The sequence below is a fragment of the Medicago sativa genome, chromosome 7 (genome assembly GCF_051527215.1).
Source record: "Medicago sativa cultivar Bolivia chromosome 7, Bolivia_mono, whole genome shotgun sequence".
Taxonomy (NCBI): Eukaryota; Viridiplantae; Streptophyta; class Magnoliopsida; order Fabales; family Fabaceae; genus Medicago; species Medicago sativa.
In genome coordinates, this window is record NC_140755.1 from 49,283,092 (window position 1) to 49,300,411 (window position 17,320).

Consider the following 17,320-nt stretch of genomic DNA (forward strand, 5'->3'; position numbering starts at 1 on the left):
GTGGTATTATGTTGTTGCATTTCAGATACTTTGAGCAATTCATTGTTGGTGGTAATATATACACTTCTATGTCATAAGAACTATATTAAGCTAATTACCTTTTTTCTTTCCATCGTTGTAAAAGTTGTAAAGCATCACGGTGGGTGTTCCAGGATCACGATGACCCACCGTGATTTTGTACAAGCTATAAAGTGTAACTTTTATAAAATCACGGTGGATCACCGTGATTCTGGCCCATCAACTGTTAATCTATGATACCAAACATAGGCTCAATATCATAACATGGTTTTAAATTGTCCTTTTTTTTTTTAGCTAAGCAAAAGTTTAGGTGAGTTGGGCATTTGGCTCACCAGGGTCCAGGACAGACCTCAAAAAGCGCTAACAAATGTACTTACAAATCATCTATCAAAGAGGTTCTTACCTTGGCAACGGGAATTGAAACCACGTCCTTGAGGGTGAGTCAACTCTTTACCAACTAAACCAACCTTCTTTTGGTTTTAGCTTATTGGAAATACCATCAAACAAATAAAGAATAAGCTTTATTTGCAGTTTGTTAATCAATAGAATATATTCTTTTGATTACCCTCTAATTTGGATATACTTGAAAAAAGAAGAACTCATATAGGAACAACACTCAAAGAAAAAATGGCATCTCTCCTTTGGAATCCACTATACTTTGTTTTTCTACTTTAATATTTTCTTTTTCTTTAAAAACTTCTAAGGTTCTTTCCTTTTTCATAGATGTTTGCACATATATAGTCTACAACTTGTTTATGACTCTAAAAATAGCTGTAGCCAAGTACGAAGAAATCTGTGAGTAAGTTTCTTTTTTCTTGTCATGTTCCTTTTCTCTTGTTTAATCTTTTTTCTGGTTCATGTCTTGTTGTGCATATTGGAGAATATTTGGAATTTGTATGTTACCTGAATATGAAGTACGGATGATTTGAAATATATATCAACCGAGAATTTCTAGAGAAAATTGTACACACACAATATATATGATGTTTGTTGGCTTCACATTTGAGTTAAATAGACAAAATAGTGTTTTTGAAACCGAGTTGAACGGTTCAATTGGTTGAACCTTAACCTTACTTTACTACAATTCGGGTTTTTTGGCGGTGCTTTTGCGGTTTTGTCCTGATTCGTTTGATTTAAAGCAGTTGAATTATGATTCAGAGGTCTTAATGTTTCAATGTCCGGTTCGGTTTTTTAAATATTGGACAATCGAGAATGAGTTTAAGGGACTTCTTCTTGTCATGCTGGATGTGCTTTCTACATTTTCTTTCCCTTTTCTTTTCAAAATCTCTAAAAAAAATCTCTAGATTTTTCTAACACAAAATCTATTTTTTTTAAAGTTAAAACAAACGCACCCTATATCAAATGTTGAGTAGAGAATCAAAGACACCATTGTTTGATTATTACTCTAACCGTTTTCAAAATGAAATTATTCACTTTGACCCTAATCAATGTTGAAAGTTGTCTAATTGAAGAGTTGAACAAATTTGTTTTCTTGTACCTCATTACAAGGAATTTTTATCTTACCTTTTTCCTTTTTTCTCAAGTCTTTGCCTATAAAATGGGAGCAGTAATTTGTTGCATCAGTGAACAAAGTGAGAAAAAGAGCTTGGAAAGGAAGCTTGAAAAGAAAATAGCTGAAATAAGAAGAAATAAATTTGGACAAACCAAATTGAAATCAATTGATAGTATAGTTATGCTGTTCCCAATGTTCAAGGAGAGACTCAAAACTTTAAGAGGAATGTTTGAACAATATGGTAAGTTTCACTATTCCAAACATTCTTTCTTAGTAAACACTCATTTTGGTCCTTAAATGTCCGAGACTTTGTCACAATAGTCCTTGAAAATATCAAAATTACAAAAGCATATCTAAACGTATTTTGTTAATAATTTTTTTCCTCGAATGTCTTCTGCTAACAAGTTTAGTCCACAAATGTATCTTCACCTTTAATGACTACAATGGCAGCGTCTCACACATTTACGGACAAAAAATAAGGTTTACGGCATTACGCTTTCTTTTCTTTATAAGCCACATCTTAATTTTGGTAGAAAAATAACTTGCGTTATGTTGTATCTTTGATAGATGAAGACTCTAATGAATCCATAGAGCCTCATGAACTGAAAACTTTCTTAGAAGATTTGCAACTTCATCTTCCAGAGAATGAGATTGAGAATATTTTTCAGTACTGTGATGTTGATGGAAACAAGGGGATACAGTTCAATGAATTTATTGTTCTCCTATGCCTCATTCATATCCTAACAGAACCTTTATCCTCTGATAATGTATTCTTTATTAACTTGATGTCTATGTTTTCAAAACTGGACCGGAGATTGAACCGATGAGATTTCTGGGCCGTGGTTCAGCTCAATCGGTTGAACAGAATTACTAATAAATATCTTCTTTTTTTTTTAAATTGAACCGATCGGACCAACTGCAGTTCAGCCTGAATCTATCCAATTCTAAGAGACTGACAGCAGACTGGTCAGTTCTCGGTTCAACCAGTTGAACCGTCCGGTCCAGTCGTGAATACACCGCTAGATTTTATGTTTTCTTGAACTCGAAATTGATATATGCCCTTAAACCATATGACTCTATATTATGACTTTTTGTTTGTTTCAGTCACCAAAGGCAGAGTTAGCACAGCTTGGACAAGTATTTGATAAAATCGTTGAAATCTTTCTCTTTTTTGATCAAAATGGTGATGGGAAGCTTAACAAGAAAGACATGGTCAAAACAATGAATGAGACTAACCCTAGAGAAAGATCCCCGGCACACATCACTAAAAACAGATTCAGTACTGTTCATTCCAATTCTTCTTTGCTAGCATGATCTATTAATTGTTGGTCCCCGCAAATATATCACTTTTTGGTTTTAGTTCTCGTAATATCAACTTTAGTCCTTCTGGTACAAAATAAAAAGGACTAACTTCTTTTCTGGTTTTGTTTTCCTCATAGGAGAAATGGACTGGGACAAGAACGGGCAAGTCACATTTAGGGAATTCCTCTTTGGTTTCATTAAATGGATCGGGATCGGTGTTGATGAATAGATGCATAAAAAGAAGCTACACCGCAGATCATAAGAGCGCTTCAAGTTAGATTATATCGATACTATGTTTGGTTTGCCGTTGTATCATTCATTCTCGCGTTTCGATGCCAATTTGGCCGTGATATTAAGAAGCCAGAAATTGGAGCTTCACTCCAAACGTGCGTTAGTATATATCTTACCGCTAAAACAAACAGATACTTAATGTGTTTTCTCATTTTCTTAAGAAAGAATGCATTGTAGAAACTTACACAGTTTCCTTGTGGCATTGAAAATTAGAACACAAACATGTGAATAGAAACATAGCACTGATTACATTAAGCTTCACTCATATACAACATATCATAACATAATAATCAAACAAAGTAGATAGAACATGGACAGAAAAAGAACTGAAAACACAAGTGAATTCACTGTTATACAAAAATTTAAGTCTCCATTTGATTATACCAATTTCTTCTGTAACTTCTTACTGTATTCCTAGAGCTTGAATTCTCCGAATCATTGATAAAGAACAAGCATTTCTGTCTCTCCATTCTTCCCTACTTTCCTTGTTCTTCATGTTGAGTAATTTGTCATTTCCATCAAGAATGCTCACAATTTGTCTCATGCTTGGTCTCAATTGAGGATCACAACTAGTGCATGCAATTCCTAATCTCACCAACCTTATCAATTCTTTCTCATTATACTCTCCATTGAGTCTTATATCAGCTAATTCCTTCAATGGTCTTTTTCTTATCACAAATTCATGAACCTTCTTCACCAAAAGAACCTCTTGGTACCTGAAATCCACCGCCATCATTCCACTAACAATTTCAAGCACCACCACCCCAAAACTATAAACATCGGCCGCCGAGGTGGCTTCGCCTGAGTCAACATATTCCGGCGACATATAACCGAAAATCCCTTTGACTGATTTGGTAGTATCATTGACTACATGATGGCCATGCTCATTTCTTGACAAGAATTCAGCTAGAGCAAAACTACTAAGTCTTGGATTCATATCTTGTTCAAGAATTACGGCTGAAGAGGTAATGTTTCTGTGAATCACTTGTTCATCCCATTCTTCATGTAGATAAAGAACTGCAGAAGCAAGTGATTTCACTATGTTGTACCTATGATGCCATTCAAGTACCGAACATCGATAATCGTTACTACCTTTGTTATGATTCAGAGGTCTTAATGTTTCAATGTCCGGTTCGGTTTTTTAAATATTGGACAATCGAGAATGAGTTTAAGGGACTTCTTCTTGTCATGCTGGATGTGCTTTCTACATTTTCTTTCCCTTTTCTTTTCAAAATCTCTAAAAAAAATCTCTAGATTTTTCTAACACAAAATCTATTTTTTTTAAAGTTAAAACAAACGCACCCTATATCAAATGTTGAGTAGAGAATCAAAGACACCATTGTTTGATTATTACTCTAACCGTTTTCAAAATGAAATTATTCACTTTGACCCTAATCAATGTTGAAAGTTGTCTAATTGAAGAGTTGAACAAATTTGTTTTCTTGTACCTCATTACAAGGAATTTTTATCTTACCTTTTTCCTTTTTTCTCAAGTCTTTGCCTATAAAATGGGAGCAGTAATTTGTTGCATCAGTGAACAAAGTGAGAAAAAGAGCTTGGAAAGGAAGCTTGAAAAGAAAATAGCTGAAATAAGAAGAAATAAATTTGGACAAACCAAATTGAAATCAATTGATAGTATAGTTATGCTGTTCCCTATGTTCAAGGAGAGACTCAAAACTTTAAGAGGAATGTTTGAACAATATGGTAAGTTTCACTATTCCAAACATTCTTTCTTAGTAAACACTCATTTTGGTCCTTAAATGTCCGAGACTTTGTCACAATAGTCCTTGAAAATATCAAAATTACAAAAGCATATCTAAACGTATTTTGTTAATAATTTTGGTCCTCGAATGTCTTCTGCTAACAAGTTTAGTCCACAAATGTATCTTCACCTTTAATGACTACAATGGCAGCGTCTCACACATTTACGGACAAAAAAATAAGGTTTACGGCATTACGCTTTCTTTTCTTTATAAGCCACATCTTAATTTTGGTAGAAAACTAACTTGTGTTATGTTGTATCTTTGATAGATGAAGACTCTAATGAATCCATAGAGCCTCATGAACTGAAAACTTTCTTAGAAGATTTGCAACTTCATCTTCCAGAGAATGAGATTGAGAATATTTTTCAGTACTGTGATGTTGATGGAAGCAAGGGGATACAGTTCAATGAATTTATTGTTCTCCTATGCCTTATTCATATCCTAACAGAACCTTTATCCTCTGATAATGTATTCTTTATAAACTTGATGTCTATGTTTTCAAAACTGGACCGGAGATTGAACCGATGAGATTTCTGGGCCGTGGTTCAATTAGCTCAATCGGTTGAACAGAATTACTAATAAATATCTTCTTTTTTTAAAAAAAAATTGAACCGATCGGACCAACTGCAGTTCAGCCTGAATCTATCCAATTCTAAGAGACTGACAGCAGACTGGTCAGTTCTCGGTTCAACCAGTTGAACTGTCCGGTCCAGTCATGAATACACTGCTAGATTTTATGTTTTCTTGATCTCGAAATTGATATATGCCCTTAAACCATATGACTCTATATTATGACTTTTTGTTTGTTTCAGTCACCAAAGGCAGAGTTAGCACAGCTTGGACAAGTATTTGATAAAATCGTTGAAATCTTTCTCTTTTTTGATCAAAATGGTGATGGGAAGCTTAACAAGAAAGACATGGTCAAGACAATGAATGAGACGAACCCTAGAGAAAGATCCCCAGCACACATCACTAAAAACCGATTCAGTATTGTTCATTTCAATTCTTCTTTGCTAGCATGCTCTATTAATTGTTGGTCCCCGAAAATATATCACTTTTTGGTTTTAGTTCTCGTAATATCAACTTTAGTCCTTCTGGTACAAAATAAAAAGGACTAACTTATTTTCTGGTTTTGTTTTCCTCATAGGAGAAATGGACTGGGACAAGAACGGGCAAGTCACATTTAGGGAATTCCTCTTTGGTTTCATTAAATGGATCGGGATCGATGTTGATGAATAGATGCATAAAAAGAAGCTACACCGCAGATCATAAGAGCGCTTCAAGTTAGATTATATCGATACTATGTTTGGTTTGCCGTTGTATCATTCATTCTCGCGTTTCGATGCCAATTGGCCGTGATATTAAGAAGCCAGAAATTGGAGCTTCACTCCAAACGTGCGTTAATATATATCTTACCGCTAAAACAAACAGATACTTAATGTGTTTTCTCATTTTCTTAAGAAAGAATGCATTGTAGAAACTTACACAGTTTCCTTGTGGCATTGAAAATTAGAACACAAACATGTGAATAGAAACATAACACTGATTACATTAAGCTTCACTTATATACAACATATCATAACATAATAATCAAACAAAGTAGATAGAACATGGACAGAAAAAGAACTAAAAGACACAGGTGAATTCACTGTTTTACAAAAATTTAAGTCTCCATTTGATTATACCAATTTCTTCTGTAACTTCTTACTGTATTCCTAGAGCTTGAATTCTGCGAATCATTGATAAAGAACAAGCATTTCTGTCTCTCCATTCTTCCCTACTTTCCTTGTTCTTCATGTTGAGTAATTTATCATTTCCATCAAGAATGCTCACAATTTGTCTCATGCTTGGTCTCAATTGAGGATCACAACTAGTGCATGCAATTCCTAATCTCACCAACCTTATCAATTCTTTCTCATTATACTCTCCATTGAGTCTTATATCAGCCAATTCCTTCAATGGTCTTTTTCTTATCACAAATTCATGAACCTTCTTCACCAAAAGAACCTCTTGGTACCTGAAATCCACCGCCATCATTCCACTAACAATTTCAAGCACCACCACACCAAAACTATAAACATCGGCCGCCGAGGTGGCTTCGCCTGAATCGACATATTCAGGCGACATATAACCGAAAATCCCTTTGACTGATTTGGTAGTATCATTGACTACATGATGGCCATGCTCATTTCTTGACAAGAATTCAGCTAGAGCAAAACTACTAAGTCTTGGATTCATATCTTGTTCAAGAATTACAGCTGAAGAGGTAATGTTTCTGTGAATCACTTGTTCATCCCATTCTTCATGTAGATAAAGAACTGCAGAAGCAAGTGATTTCACTATGTTGTACCTATGATGCCATTCAAGTACCGAACATTGATAATCGTTTCTACCTTTGTTATGAATTTGTTGAAGTTGTTGACTGAGAATTCTACTAGCCGAGTAATCATAAACCACAAGCATCTCTCCTTGTTCGGTGCACCATCCGCGAAGCTGAACCAAATTCCGATGTCGAAGCTTTCCTAGATTCCTGAGTTCGTTTGAGAATCTATCGCGCAGTGCAGGACATGTCTTCATCCCTAACCTTTTCACCAAAACATGACAATTGTCGTCGAGGATTCCATGATAAGCAGTTCCAAAGTCAAGTTCTGCTACCCTTCTCGACTCGGAGAAGTTACTTGTAGCACAAACAATCTCTTTGTATGAAATTTCTCTTGGAGTTTCAACCACAGGAAAATTTGGCTTGTAATGATTCTGATTCATGCTCTTAGAAGACCTGATTCCACTGTTTTTTTGTTCAGCTGTTACATAAACTGTTTCACCTACAGCTGTAACATAGTTTGATGAACTATAGTTTGTGACTAAGCTAAGATTTTCAGCGGCCGAGATCGTGCCACTTGTGCTACTAGTCCTAGTAGTTTCAGAAGGTGAAGACAAAGATATATAAAGAGGATGAGATAGAAATGAAGGAAGTGAAGGAAGTTTGAAACTTAAATCAGAAAGTGCTTCCACAACCCATTTCATATTAGGCCTCAAATTTGGATCATGAAGTGTGCAAAGAAGACTTATATGAATGAAATGCTTCATCTCAGAAAAATTGTATGATCCATCTTTCTGTAACCTTGTATCAGCTGCTTCTAGAAGCTTTCCTTCATCACAAAGCCTTCTGATCCAATCAATCAAAATGATTTTATCATCAGGGTATGCTAGATCTATTGCTCTCCTTCCAGATACAATTTCAAGCACAACAATACCAAAGCTAAATACATCACATTTGGAAGTTCCATTGCTTGGTTTTTGCAAGCTTTCTGGTGGAAGATAACCAATTGTTCCGCCAATTCTCGATGTTTCTCCCAATTTGAAATGATCAATTCTACTTGATGTCTTCTTATTGTTGCTGCTGTAATTGTACTTGTACTTGAACTCATATTCAAGTTCATGTTCTAACCACCTTGCCATGCCAAAATCACCTAACTTAGCATTGTAATGAGAATCAAGCATAACATTACTTGTTTTAACATCTCTATGAATGATTTGAGTCTCTAACTGTTCATGCAGATAATACAATGCAGCAGCCAAACCTTTAACAATCTTACCTCTTTGTCCCCAACCAAGTGGCTCATTTTTCAAATTCTCCAACCGTCGAAAAAGTACTCGGTCAAGGCTTCGGTTAGGCATGTAATCATAAACAAGATGTAATTGATCTTCATGAACACACCAACCTCTCAACCTAACAAGATTCTTGTGTCGAAGATCGGCTACGGCGTTTAATTCAGCTAAGAAACTCTTGTCAAATTGTTTACCTTTCTCTGATAAACAACATTTCACAGCAACCAAAGTTCCATCACTTGGCAAAAGTGCTTTGTACACTTTTCCAAAGCCTCCACTTCCAAGAACTTGTTCTTCATTGAAACCATTTGAACCTATGAAAAGTTCTGCATAGCTGAAAATCCTTGGATTGTCTCTTCCTATCTTGACAGCAAATTGTACACCATCCATGTCATGAAAAACAGTCTTACTTGAAGAGTTTTTCTTTTTTCCTTTTTGCACCCCCCTATGTTTGTAAATTCTTTTTGCACCTCCCACCCATCTTGAGCTACATAACTTGCTCAATGAATCATGAAGCAAATCAAGAACTTGTTGTCCTCCACCACAAGCCCTTGAAGGAACTTTGGACTTAAATTTTTCTTTCTTTGAAGATTGAGGAGATTGTTTTTGGAAACTTTTTTCAGGTTGTTGTATCATTATTTCACCTGAATTTTGTGGTAAAACAATGCAAAGTTTATGGAGTTGCATGGTTTTTTTTTTTTATGGAATGGTTTGTGAGAAAACAAGTTATTTGAACATGAACATGTGTGTTACAAAATGATGTTGAAGAAGGTATAATATTGAAGAGGTGCTATATTAGTGTATTTTTGGCATTTAATTGTTGTGCTGTGTTTGGTGGTATAGTTCAACGCGTTAAGTTTGAAGAGTTGAATTTTGTGCAACTATGTGAATGTGACAAATTGGAACCTACCTTTTGTGATGTTGCTAATATTCCCTAAAAGCTTTTATTGGAAATCTTATAGTTTTTGTTGTAATTGAACAATTTTTATTTAGAAAAAATCAATTTATGGTTTCAATCTTTGACATTAATGTGAAAACGATAAATAAAGTTACGGCATTACGTATGTATATTAGGATGAAAAGGAAAAGATCAATAATCTAACTTCTAGAGATGTAGTAGGAGTTATAAAAATAATAAAACTTGTAGATATGTATTTGTATTTAATTGAACATCACACTATCTATTCCTATGTCATGATATATTAATTAATGTGATAAAATAAAACAAGAAGGAAAGTTTTGTCATAAACATAGAAAGAACAAGATAGGAAAAGTAATAGCGGTGGCCGCGAGTAAGGTCAACTAATGATTTCATTAATTTGAATGAATTTGATGTGAGAAAAATGAGTTGGTTTGAGTAATTGGGTTGATTCGGTTTACAAATGTTTAAATATGGTGTATTTTATTCAAGGGTTATGTTAACCAGTGTCCTTAGAGCAATGTGGTTAAGGAAACCCAAAAAAGAAAATTTTAAGTTGAAAATAGCACTTTTTAAACTTTTGAGGAGTTGAATGCACAAGTTCCAATGCGAGATTACTATATTTACTTTCTTAACTATTGCCCTGAGGTCACTGGTTAGCATTATCCTTTGTTCAAATATACTCCCTCCGGTCTCAAATGTAAGAAACAAAAAAATAAAATTGGTGGTCTCAAATATAAAAAAAAATATAGTAAAATGAACCTATTAAATGCTACAATTTCAAGTTTACCCTCATTGTTTTTACTACTCCAAAACAAGGATAAAATTAGAAAAATATCACTTTTTATAATGATTGAAATGTAGTCAATCCACTTTCTTAATATGTGTGCATTTTTTTTTGTTTTTTACATTTGAGATCGGAGGGAGTACTATTTAAAAGAATTACTTCCTCCGTCCCAAATTATAAGCAAAAAAAAAAATCATACTCCCTCCGGTCTTAAATGTAAGCAACTTTTCACTTTTTAGATTCATCTAATAAATGATGTATGTGGTCATATTAAAGACCACATACATAATTTATTGAATGAATTTAAAAAGTGAAAAGTTGCTTACATTTGAGACAGGAGGGAGTACTTATTAAGAAAACTAAAACATAAGAATTTGGATTATAGTTTTTTGTGTTTTCTTTGGAAAAAGTTTTATAGGAAGATGTAAAAACAATTTCCATTGGCTATTGGTTATGGAAAAAATGAAAGAGAGAGAAAATTGAATGTAATTTGCATTTAATTTTATGAGAATAAACAAAAGTTTTTCTTGGAAAAAAGTTTTTTTAAAAAAACAAGATTAAATAGGATAAAAGTTTGACTTTTTTGCTTATATTTTGGGACAAAGAAAATGAGTTTTTTTCCTTATATTATGGGACGGAGGGAGGATTTAATAAATTCAAACCAACCTAAAAATTCTAATTTCTAGGAATGAACTTAGTAGCAATGATATTTAAGAAAGTAATGGTAGTCCTTTTCAAAAAAAAACATTATTAATAAAGTTATGAGATTATAATTCTGAAATTATAAATTTTTTTTTTTAACAATGATATTTAACAAAGTAACGGGAGTCCTTTTCGAATTTGTTTAGGGGCACAATAACAAATATGAAAAACAAATCATCACTTATAATTTATAAATGTGTTGAATGATAGATAGTGGTTTCTTTCATTATTATTTTACAATTTTTTTCTTTTATAGTTTCTTAATTTTTATTTTTGTCTAACTGAAAGTTTAATTTATATGCACTCGAGATGTAAAATAGTTTTATACATACATCTAAAAGATATCATTTTTTAAATATGTTATGATTTTCATTAAATAATGAAATATGATCGGATGTACATGTAAAAATATTTTACACTATTAATAAATGTAAGAGTAGGATGCTGCGATAGAAAAGTTAAGGAGTTGAGTGATAAAATACTTAGTTTAGATTTCCACTTCAACATAATAAAATTACTTTCTTAAAAAATAATAATAACATTACTAATATTTATCATTTTAAAAACTTTTACTTATTAAATCCAATTATTTTTAAAAATTGAAGAAAAATTAAATACGATGATAATTTTTTTTTGACAAAAATCCGAATCCTAGAAAATGAAAAAAAGAATGTGATAGAGCTGATTCTAGAAAAATAGTTATTATTTTCAGAATATTCTAACCCAACTCAAATCTTCAACGAAACCATCCAAATCAGTATCTCACCTCCTGTCAAACCATAAATAAATAAATTTGTATCTATCTCACACCGCTAACTATATTTAAATGGATATCTTGTACCAAATAAATAAAATGGACGTCACACTATCTAATATCTATCCCTATTTCATGTACATTTTTTTAAATCGCTTGACTTTTTGGGCATCAAAAACTTTCAACCGATGCTTCATCTTTGATCACTTCAATTTGATGGGTTTTCTCCGCTTTGATTGAGTTTGTGTATGGGTCGGATTTTTCTCAATATCAAAACACAGTATAAGACAGGTAACTGAGATATATTGATATATGCATCCACACCAAACCCATGCACAAATCCGTTCCCAAATATTTGATAACTGATATGTTATAAAATTTGTCATTGATATTTAAAGGAGCAAATTCCTGGATAGTACATTAAAACATTGGCCTCGGGACTGAAAACGACTTCAATTTTTGATCTAGCTTACTTTGACCATATTTTTCTACGTAATATACAAAGATAAATAATATCATATAAGATGTCGTTAGATTTGTCTCAATGAGTATTTTCAAAATATCAAATTTTCATAATTCTTTCTAATATATTATTCAAGATATTTAAGCTCAAAATTATGCATTGATATGCGTAATAAGGTCAACTGTGTCAAGTATTATTGGACGGAGGGAGTATGATTCACTACAGGTACGGGGATGAGGCGAGGATGCTCGAGCCCATATCATGGACATGGATGAGATTTAATATATCATCTTTGTTGAGTATACAGAGATACAGGTAAAGTATATGGGATTTGGGGACAAGAAATGGAAAGTAAAACCCATCCTCCCCTCACTGCCATGCTTGCTAATGTTAGTGACCAATTTGACGTTTTTAATTTTTAAATATGCCTCTAAATAGGGCAATATATGAAGAAAAATATATTGTGACATCAATCCCTTGAGTCAGGTATATATCATAATGGACGGTTGTGCTCTTTTAAAAAAAAAATTACAGTGCTGCATCACTCTCATAGTTAGTTTTAAACCCCGTTTTTTTTTTTTTTTGAAAGGTAAACCCATGATCTTTTGTATAATCTTTAACAAACGGGGTTATTTTTTTCTAATAGTAATTTTCTATATTTTTCGGTCATGAATTCAATCTCTTATTTTGTTCCTCTCTTTTTGTTCTTTTGTAAGTACTACTATATTAGTTTAAGTTTAAGTAATTCTACAACAATATTAGAGTCCTCATGAGCTTAGCTCAGCTGTTATGGACAATGTATAATATATGCAAGGTTCAGGGTTCAAACTTCGGCTAACACAAGAAAAAAACAATATTAGAAACAAAAAAAAAAAAAAAAGACTTTAGTTTTCTTAATCTTATGAAACTTAATTATTAAGATGTGATTGAAGGAGCGGTGGTAATTTGTTTTTATCAGTTGAATCAAAAAGTAAATCATTTTCATGTACAATTTGATGCGTAAGTAACGTGAAATTGCAATTTATACTTCTTTTAAGCGCAAATATTGGGTTTAAGGTCGAAAGCTATACGTTACATAAATAAAAAATGGAGGAAAAATGTTTTGGTAGGGTAATTAAGTGTTCACCTAAAATCAAATTCTTCAAAACAGACAAAATTTTGCAACTATTAGGTTTGAATTTAGGTGAACACCGCTAATCAATGAAAAACATTACCCAAAAAGAATAAATACGTCATTTCCCAACAGAACCATACCAACTACCGTCCGAAAATTGGAAACCCTCAACTCATTGTTTAATACTTGATTTGGTAGGAACCTTAACTAGCTACTAGGTCTAGGTGTGTGTTTTTCAAATAATTGAAGACAATAATGCATTAAGAAAACGAAACACTAAGATAGGTTAAAATCCAATTATTGTCGTAATAATTAATTACTACCAATTGAGTCACATACTATTCTTAGGGGGTGTATTGGATTAGGATTTTAAAAGACTATTTTAATAAAAAAAAGTCTTTAAGATTTTAAAAGACTGTGTGAGATTGTATTGATTCTGTGAGATTTTAAAAGACTTTTTATGTAAAAGACTTTATACACTCAAGATTTTAATGGATTTATCACACTGACTTTTAAGGATTTCAAAGGATTTTATGGGATTTTAAAATTTTAAAGGATTCAATGAAATTTAGGGGAAAAAAGAACAAACTTACAAGTGTGAATGATAAAAATAATGAACAAATAAATTCTAGCGTTTGAATAAAGAAAAATAAAACCAATAAAAAATTCTTTTACTATTGATTTTAAAATTTTAAGGATTTTATGGATTTTATAAGATTTTAAGGGACTAAAAAACACTCTTAACACATTATTCTCCATACACATTTTTTATTTGTTAAAAATGTTATTCCCACAAAATTCAATTGTACATATTTAAAATTATGACAGCCCTTACAAATCTTTCAAAAAAAAAATATTGTGTCAGCCCTCATTTTGTGTTTGAAATTAGAGAAGTCGTTTGAGTTTTTCTAAGAGAGGTGAGAGAGAGAGAAGAGAGGTGAGAGAGAGAAGAGAGGAGAGAGAGAGAGACGAAGAGAGAAAGGAGAGAGGGGGGAGGGGAGAGACAGAGAAGGGAGAAGAAATAGATAGTAACTTTCAAATGAAAAACAATCCCAAGAAATCTCATCTTTTTATGAAAGACTTTTTCTTGTTAAAATTACACTACAAAATCCCACAAAATCCATCAAAATCCAATTTATTAAACAATCCTTCGAAATTTGAATGATTTTGAATACCATGAGACTTTTTTTAAGTGATGAAAAGTCTTGATTGAATACCTCAAGACTTTTTTAAAATGACAAAGAGTCTTGATTGAATACCACAAGACTTTTTTTAAGTTGCAAAAAGTCTTGATTGAATACCACAAGACATTTTCATAATTAAAAAGTCTTTTAAAATCCCATAGAATCATAATCCAATACATCCCCCTTAAGCTCCAACTAACTAATGTATGTTACCCAACTAAAGGTATAAGGTAGATAGATCCCTAGATATCTTCTTTACCTCGTTATTTTAATCGAGAAATTGACTTATTGTATGGTTAATGAAAGTTAATAAAGCAACCGGGAGAAAAATTGATTTTGAATTAATTGATTATGTAAAATTGTCTAACTAAATTTTTTTTTTTTGAAGGAATTGTCTAACTAAAAATGTTAGACAACTAAAATAATCTTCTTCCTCTTTCAACCATCGAGGAGGGGTGATTTTAGGTCAATCTTCTTCCTCTTTCCTAAAAATTGATTATCTTCTCTGTCTTCTCTCTAAGTTTTCTTCCTCTTTCACACATCGAGTAGGGGTGATTTTAGGTCAATTTTTGACATAGAATCACTCCTCTGCATCTCTTTACCCCTGTCTTTCAATCTAAATTAGTGATCTCCACATACATCAAATTTTTCTTTTGTGTTTTTTCGTGATTTCGTCGTCTTAGTGCGACGTTGTGTTGTTCGTCTTGTGCGGCATTGTTTGATTTCGCATCTTTTGTTGTGCGGTGTTCGTTTGCTTCGTATTGAAAGATCAGCTTCAGACAATCACAAATTCAATCAATGATTTGGACGTCAACGTTGCAGATCCAGAAGCATAGGTATTCTGGTGATTTAGATTTTATCATATTATTTGTATGCATTTTGCCGTTAAATGCTATTAACTTGGGTGCTGTGAGTTTGTTCGCAGATTCACCCTTTACGTTTTTAGCGATATTGATCATGTTATTGGCTATGATGTATTCTCTCAATATGAATGAATGAATATCCTTTGTTTTTGTCAAAAAAAAAAAGAAGATTGACTGATTAATGTTTGAATACAGTCATATACGATGAGTTGAAAGTAAATTAGAGTTTAAAATTCAATTTTAGAATCACAAGCTCTAATTTTCAGCTTTTGAGAATCAATTAATCAATACAAATTCAAGATATCAAAATCAACTCAAACAACTCTAAAATCAATTTCAACACCAACCATTAATTATGACTTAATGATGTGGAAAATCAGGTTACTAATCCCCACTCAAGTTATAGGAAAATTTAATCACATGTGTTGGAAAAAAAGATTGTGTAAAAAAGTCTTACAGCATTCAGAGGTATGCTATCTGAGTCAAATAAAAAGTATGTTGCACCACTACAATGTGGGAACGACTCAGCACAAATGCGGGTTGAATATAGAAACATAAGAATCTTGACATCAATCTCCACACAAAACCTTTAAAAGAATGGATATATGGATCATTCGTTTTATATATCTAATATTTGGCTCATTCGTAGTAGATGTGAAACTAACTACTCACATTTTAATTTAACAATTTCTCTCTCAAGTAGGAGTCTCTTACATTCTATACTTTCATCCTCACTAACCAATGGAACATGCGTCCTTACTATGCCGTCAGAAGAATTTTAAGACTTAGCACAACATCTCCACTCAAAATTTTAAGACTCTGTTTATGAGATTGGATCATATAGTTGGGAAAGACTTTGGGAGGAGAAGAGAAGATGAAAATATAAAGAAATTTTACACTTTTTTTGAGAAAATGATTTTGTAGATAATGATAAATGAATGTTCATGATTAATATATTTTAGAAATATTATAACAACGTAGGTACACTTTAAATTTTTATCTAAGTCTCTCAAAATTTCCCACCTTTTTGAATTCTCCAAAATAAGAGGAGTTTTTTTTTTATCATGAATAAAAAAAACTCACCAAAACCCTCCGCTCTCAATGCTCTCAATTCCTTCCATTTTCTCATATTTTCTTTTTCAATGCTCTCCTTTCCCCACCTAAACTCTCAAACACTAAAAAGTTGGGCATATTACATCCAACATTTAACTTTATTCTTAATAATTGATATGAAACTAACTACTTTGAACCAACATAAAAGAAAATAGTCTCAAATTTCCCATCTTATATTTCGGATTTGGTATTGCCTTGACTTTGCTTCTTTTTTCCCTCATTAATTTTGGGGTAGCAAACCAAATTATGTACGTATTCGATGATAGTAAGTTTCACCCTAAATTATTGTTGATGATAGTTGACTACTTGTTTGTGGCATGCCTATTGTTAGAAAGAGACCTCCATCATATTCATAAATTTTTTAGGCTTAATTACACCACAGGTCCTTTAAGTTTGACGTTTGTAACATATAGGTCCTTTAAGTTTGTTTTGTAACAGATAGGTCCTTTAAGTTTGACGTTTGTAACATACAGGTCCTTTAAGTTTGTTTTGTAACAGATAGATCCTTTAACTTTGTAACAGTGTGCAACTAAGTCATTCTGTTAACTCACCGTAAAAAAAACGCTGATGTGGCTGTGAAGTCTGTCAATTTCGTCTCCTTTACCCTTACATTTCCCCAATTCTCAAACCCTGACTCCATTTTTATTCATACCAAAGCTTGAATTCGTCAAATCAATGGCTTCCAAGTGTAATACCAGCATTATTGCAGGGGAAGAACGCAGGATAGATGATAACAATTTCTTATATAGAGAGTTGAGTATATTTATCATCGGTTTCATCATCTCAGTTATTGCCTTTGCAATGTACTTGGTAATCTTGGACAAGAACTTATAAAGTCCAACAATTAGATTTCGTGTGGTAGAACTGTTGTCTTCTTTCCTTCGGTTATCTTCTCCTGATTCTTCAAAAAAAACTGGGTGTAGTA

At 32.6% G+C, this 17,320-nt stretch overlaps 3 protein-coding genes and 1 pseudogene across 5 annotated transcripts; 2 read left to right on the forward strand and 2 right to left on the reverse strand.

Moving 5' to 3' along the window:
- Positions 1-564: 564 nt before the first annotated feature.
- Positions 565-3,379, forward strand: LOC146906422 (putative calcium-binding protein CML22). 2 transcript variants are annotated; one of them, XM_085722427.1, is made up of 5 exons: positions 565-817; positions 1,563-1,772; positions 2,099-2,298; positions 2,636-2,810; positions 2,971-3,379. In XM_085722427.1, exons 2-5 carry the CDS (start codon positions 1,577-1,579, stop codon positions 3,060-3,062), a joined length of 663 nt encoding a protein of 220 aa, XP_085578553.1. In that variant the 5' UTR covers positions 565-817; positions 1,563-1,576; the 3' UTR covers positions 3,063-3,379. The 2 variants fall into 2 exon arrangements, with proteins under 2 accessions (XP_085578553.1, XP_085578552.1); XM_085722426.1 differs by having other exon boundaries at positions 570-813.
- Positions 3,380-3,527: 148 nt separating this feature from the next.
- On the reverse strand, positions 3,528-4,464 carry LOC146906423 (receptor like protein kinase S.2 pseudogene; annotated as a pseudogene).
- Positions 4,244-6,442, forward strand: LOC146906424 (putative calcium-binding protein CML22). 2 transcript variants are annotated; one of them, XM_085722425.1, is made up of 4 exons: positions 4,244-4,828; positions 5,156-5,355; positions 5,700-5,919; positions 6,035-6,442. In XM_085722425.1, coding segments are annotated over exons 1-4 (756 nt in total). In that variant the 5' UTR covers positions 4,244-4,494; the 3' UTR covers positions 6,037-6,442. The 2 variants fall into 2 exon arrangements, with proteins under 2 accessions (XP_085578551.1, XP_085578550.1); XM_085722424.1 differs by having other exon boundaries at positions 4,249-4,828; positions 5,700-5,874.
- On the reverse strand, positions 6,413-9,183 carry AP4.3A (protein kinase family protein). Its single transcript, XM_085722423.1, has one exon. It carries the CDS (start codon positions 9,181-9,183, stop codon positions 6,592-6,594), a length of 2,592 nt encoding a protein of 863 aa, XP_085578549.1. The 3' UTR covers positions 6,413-6,591.
- Positions 9,184-17,320: the final 8,137 nt, after the last annotated feature.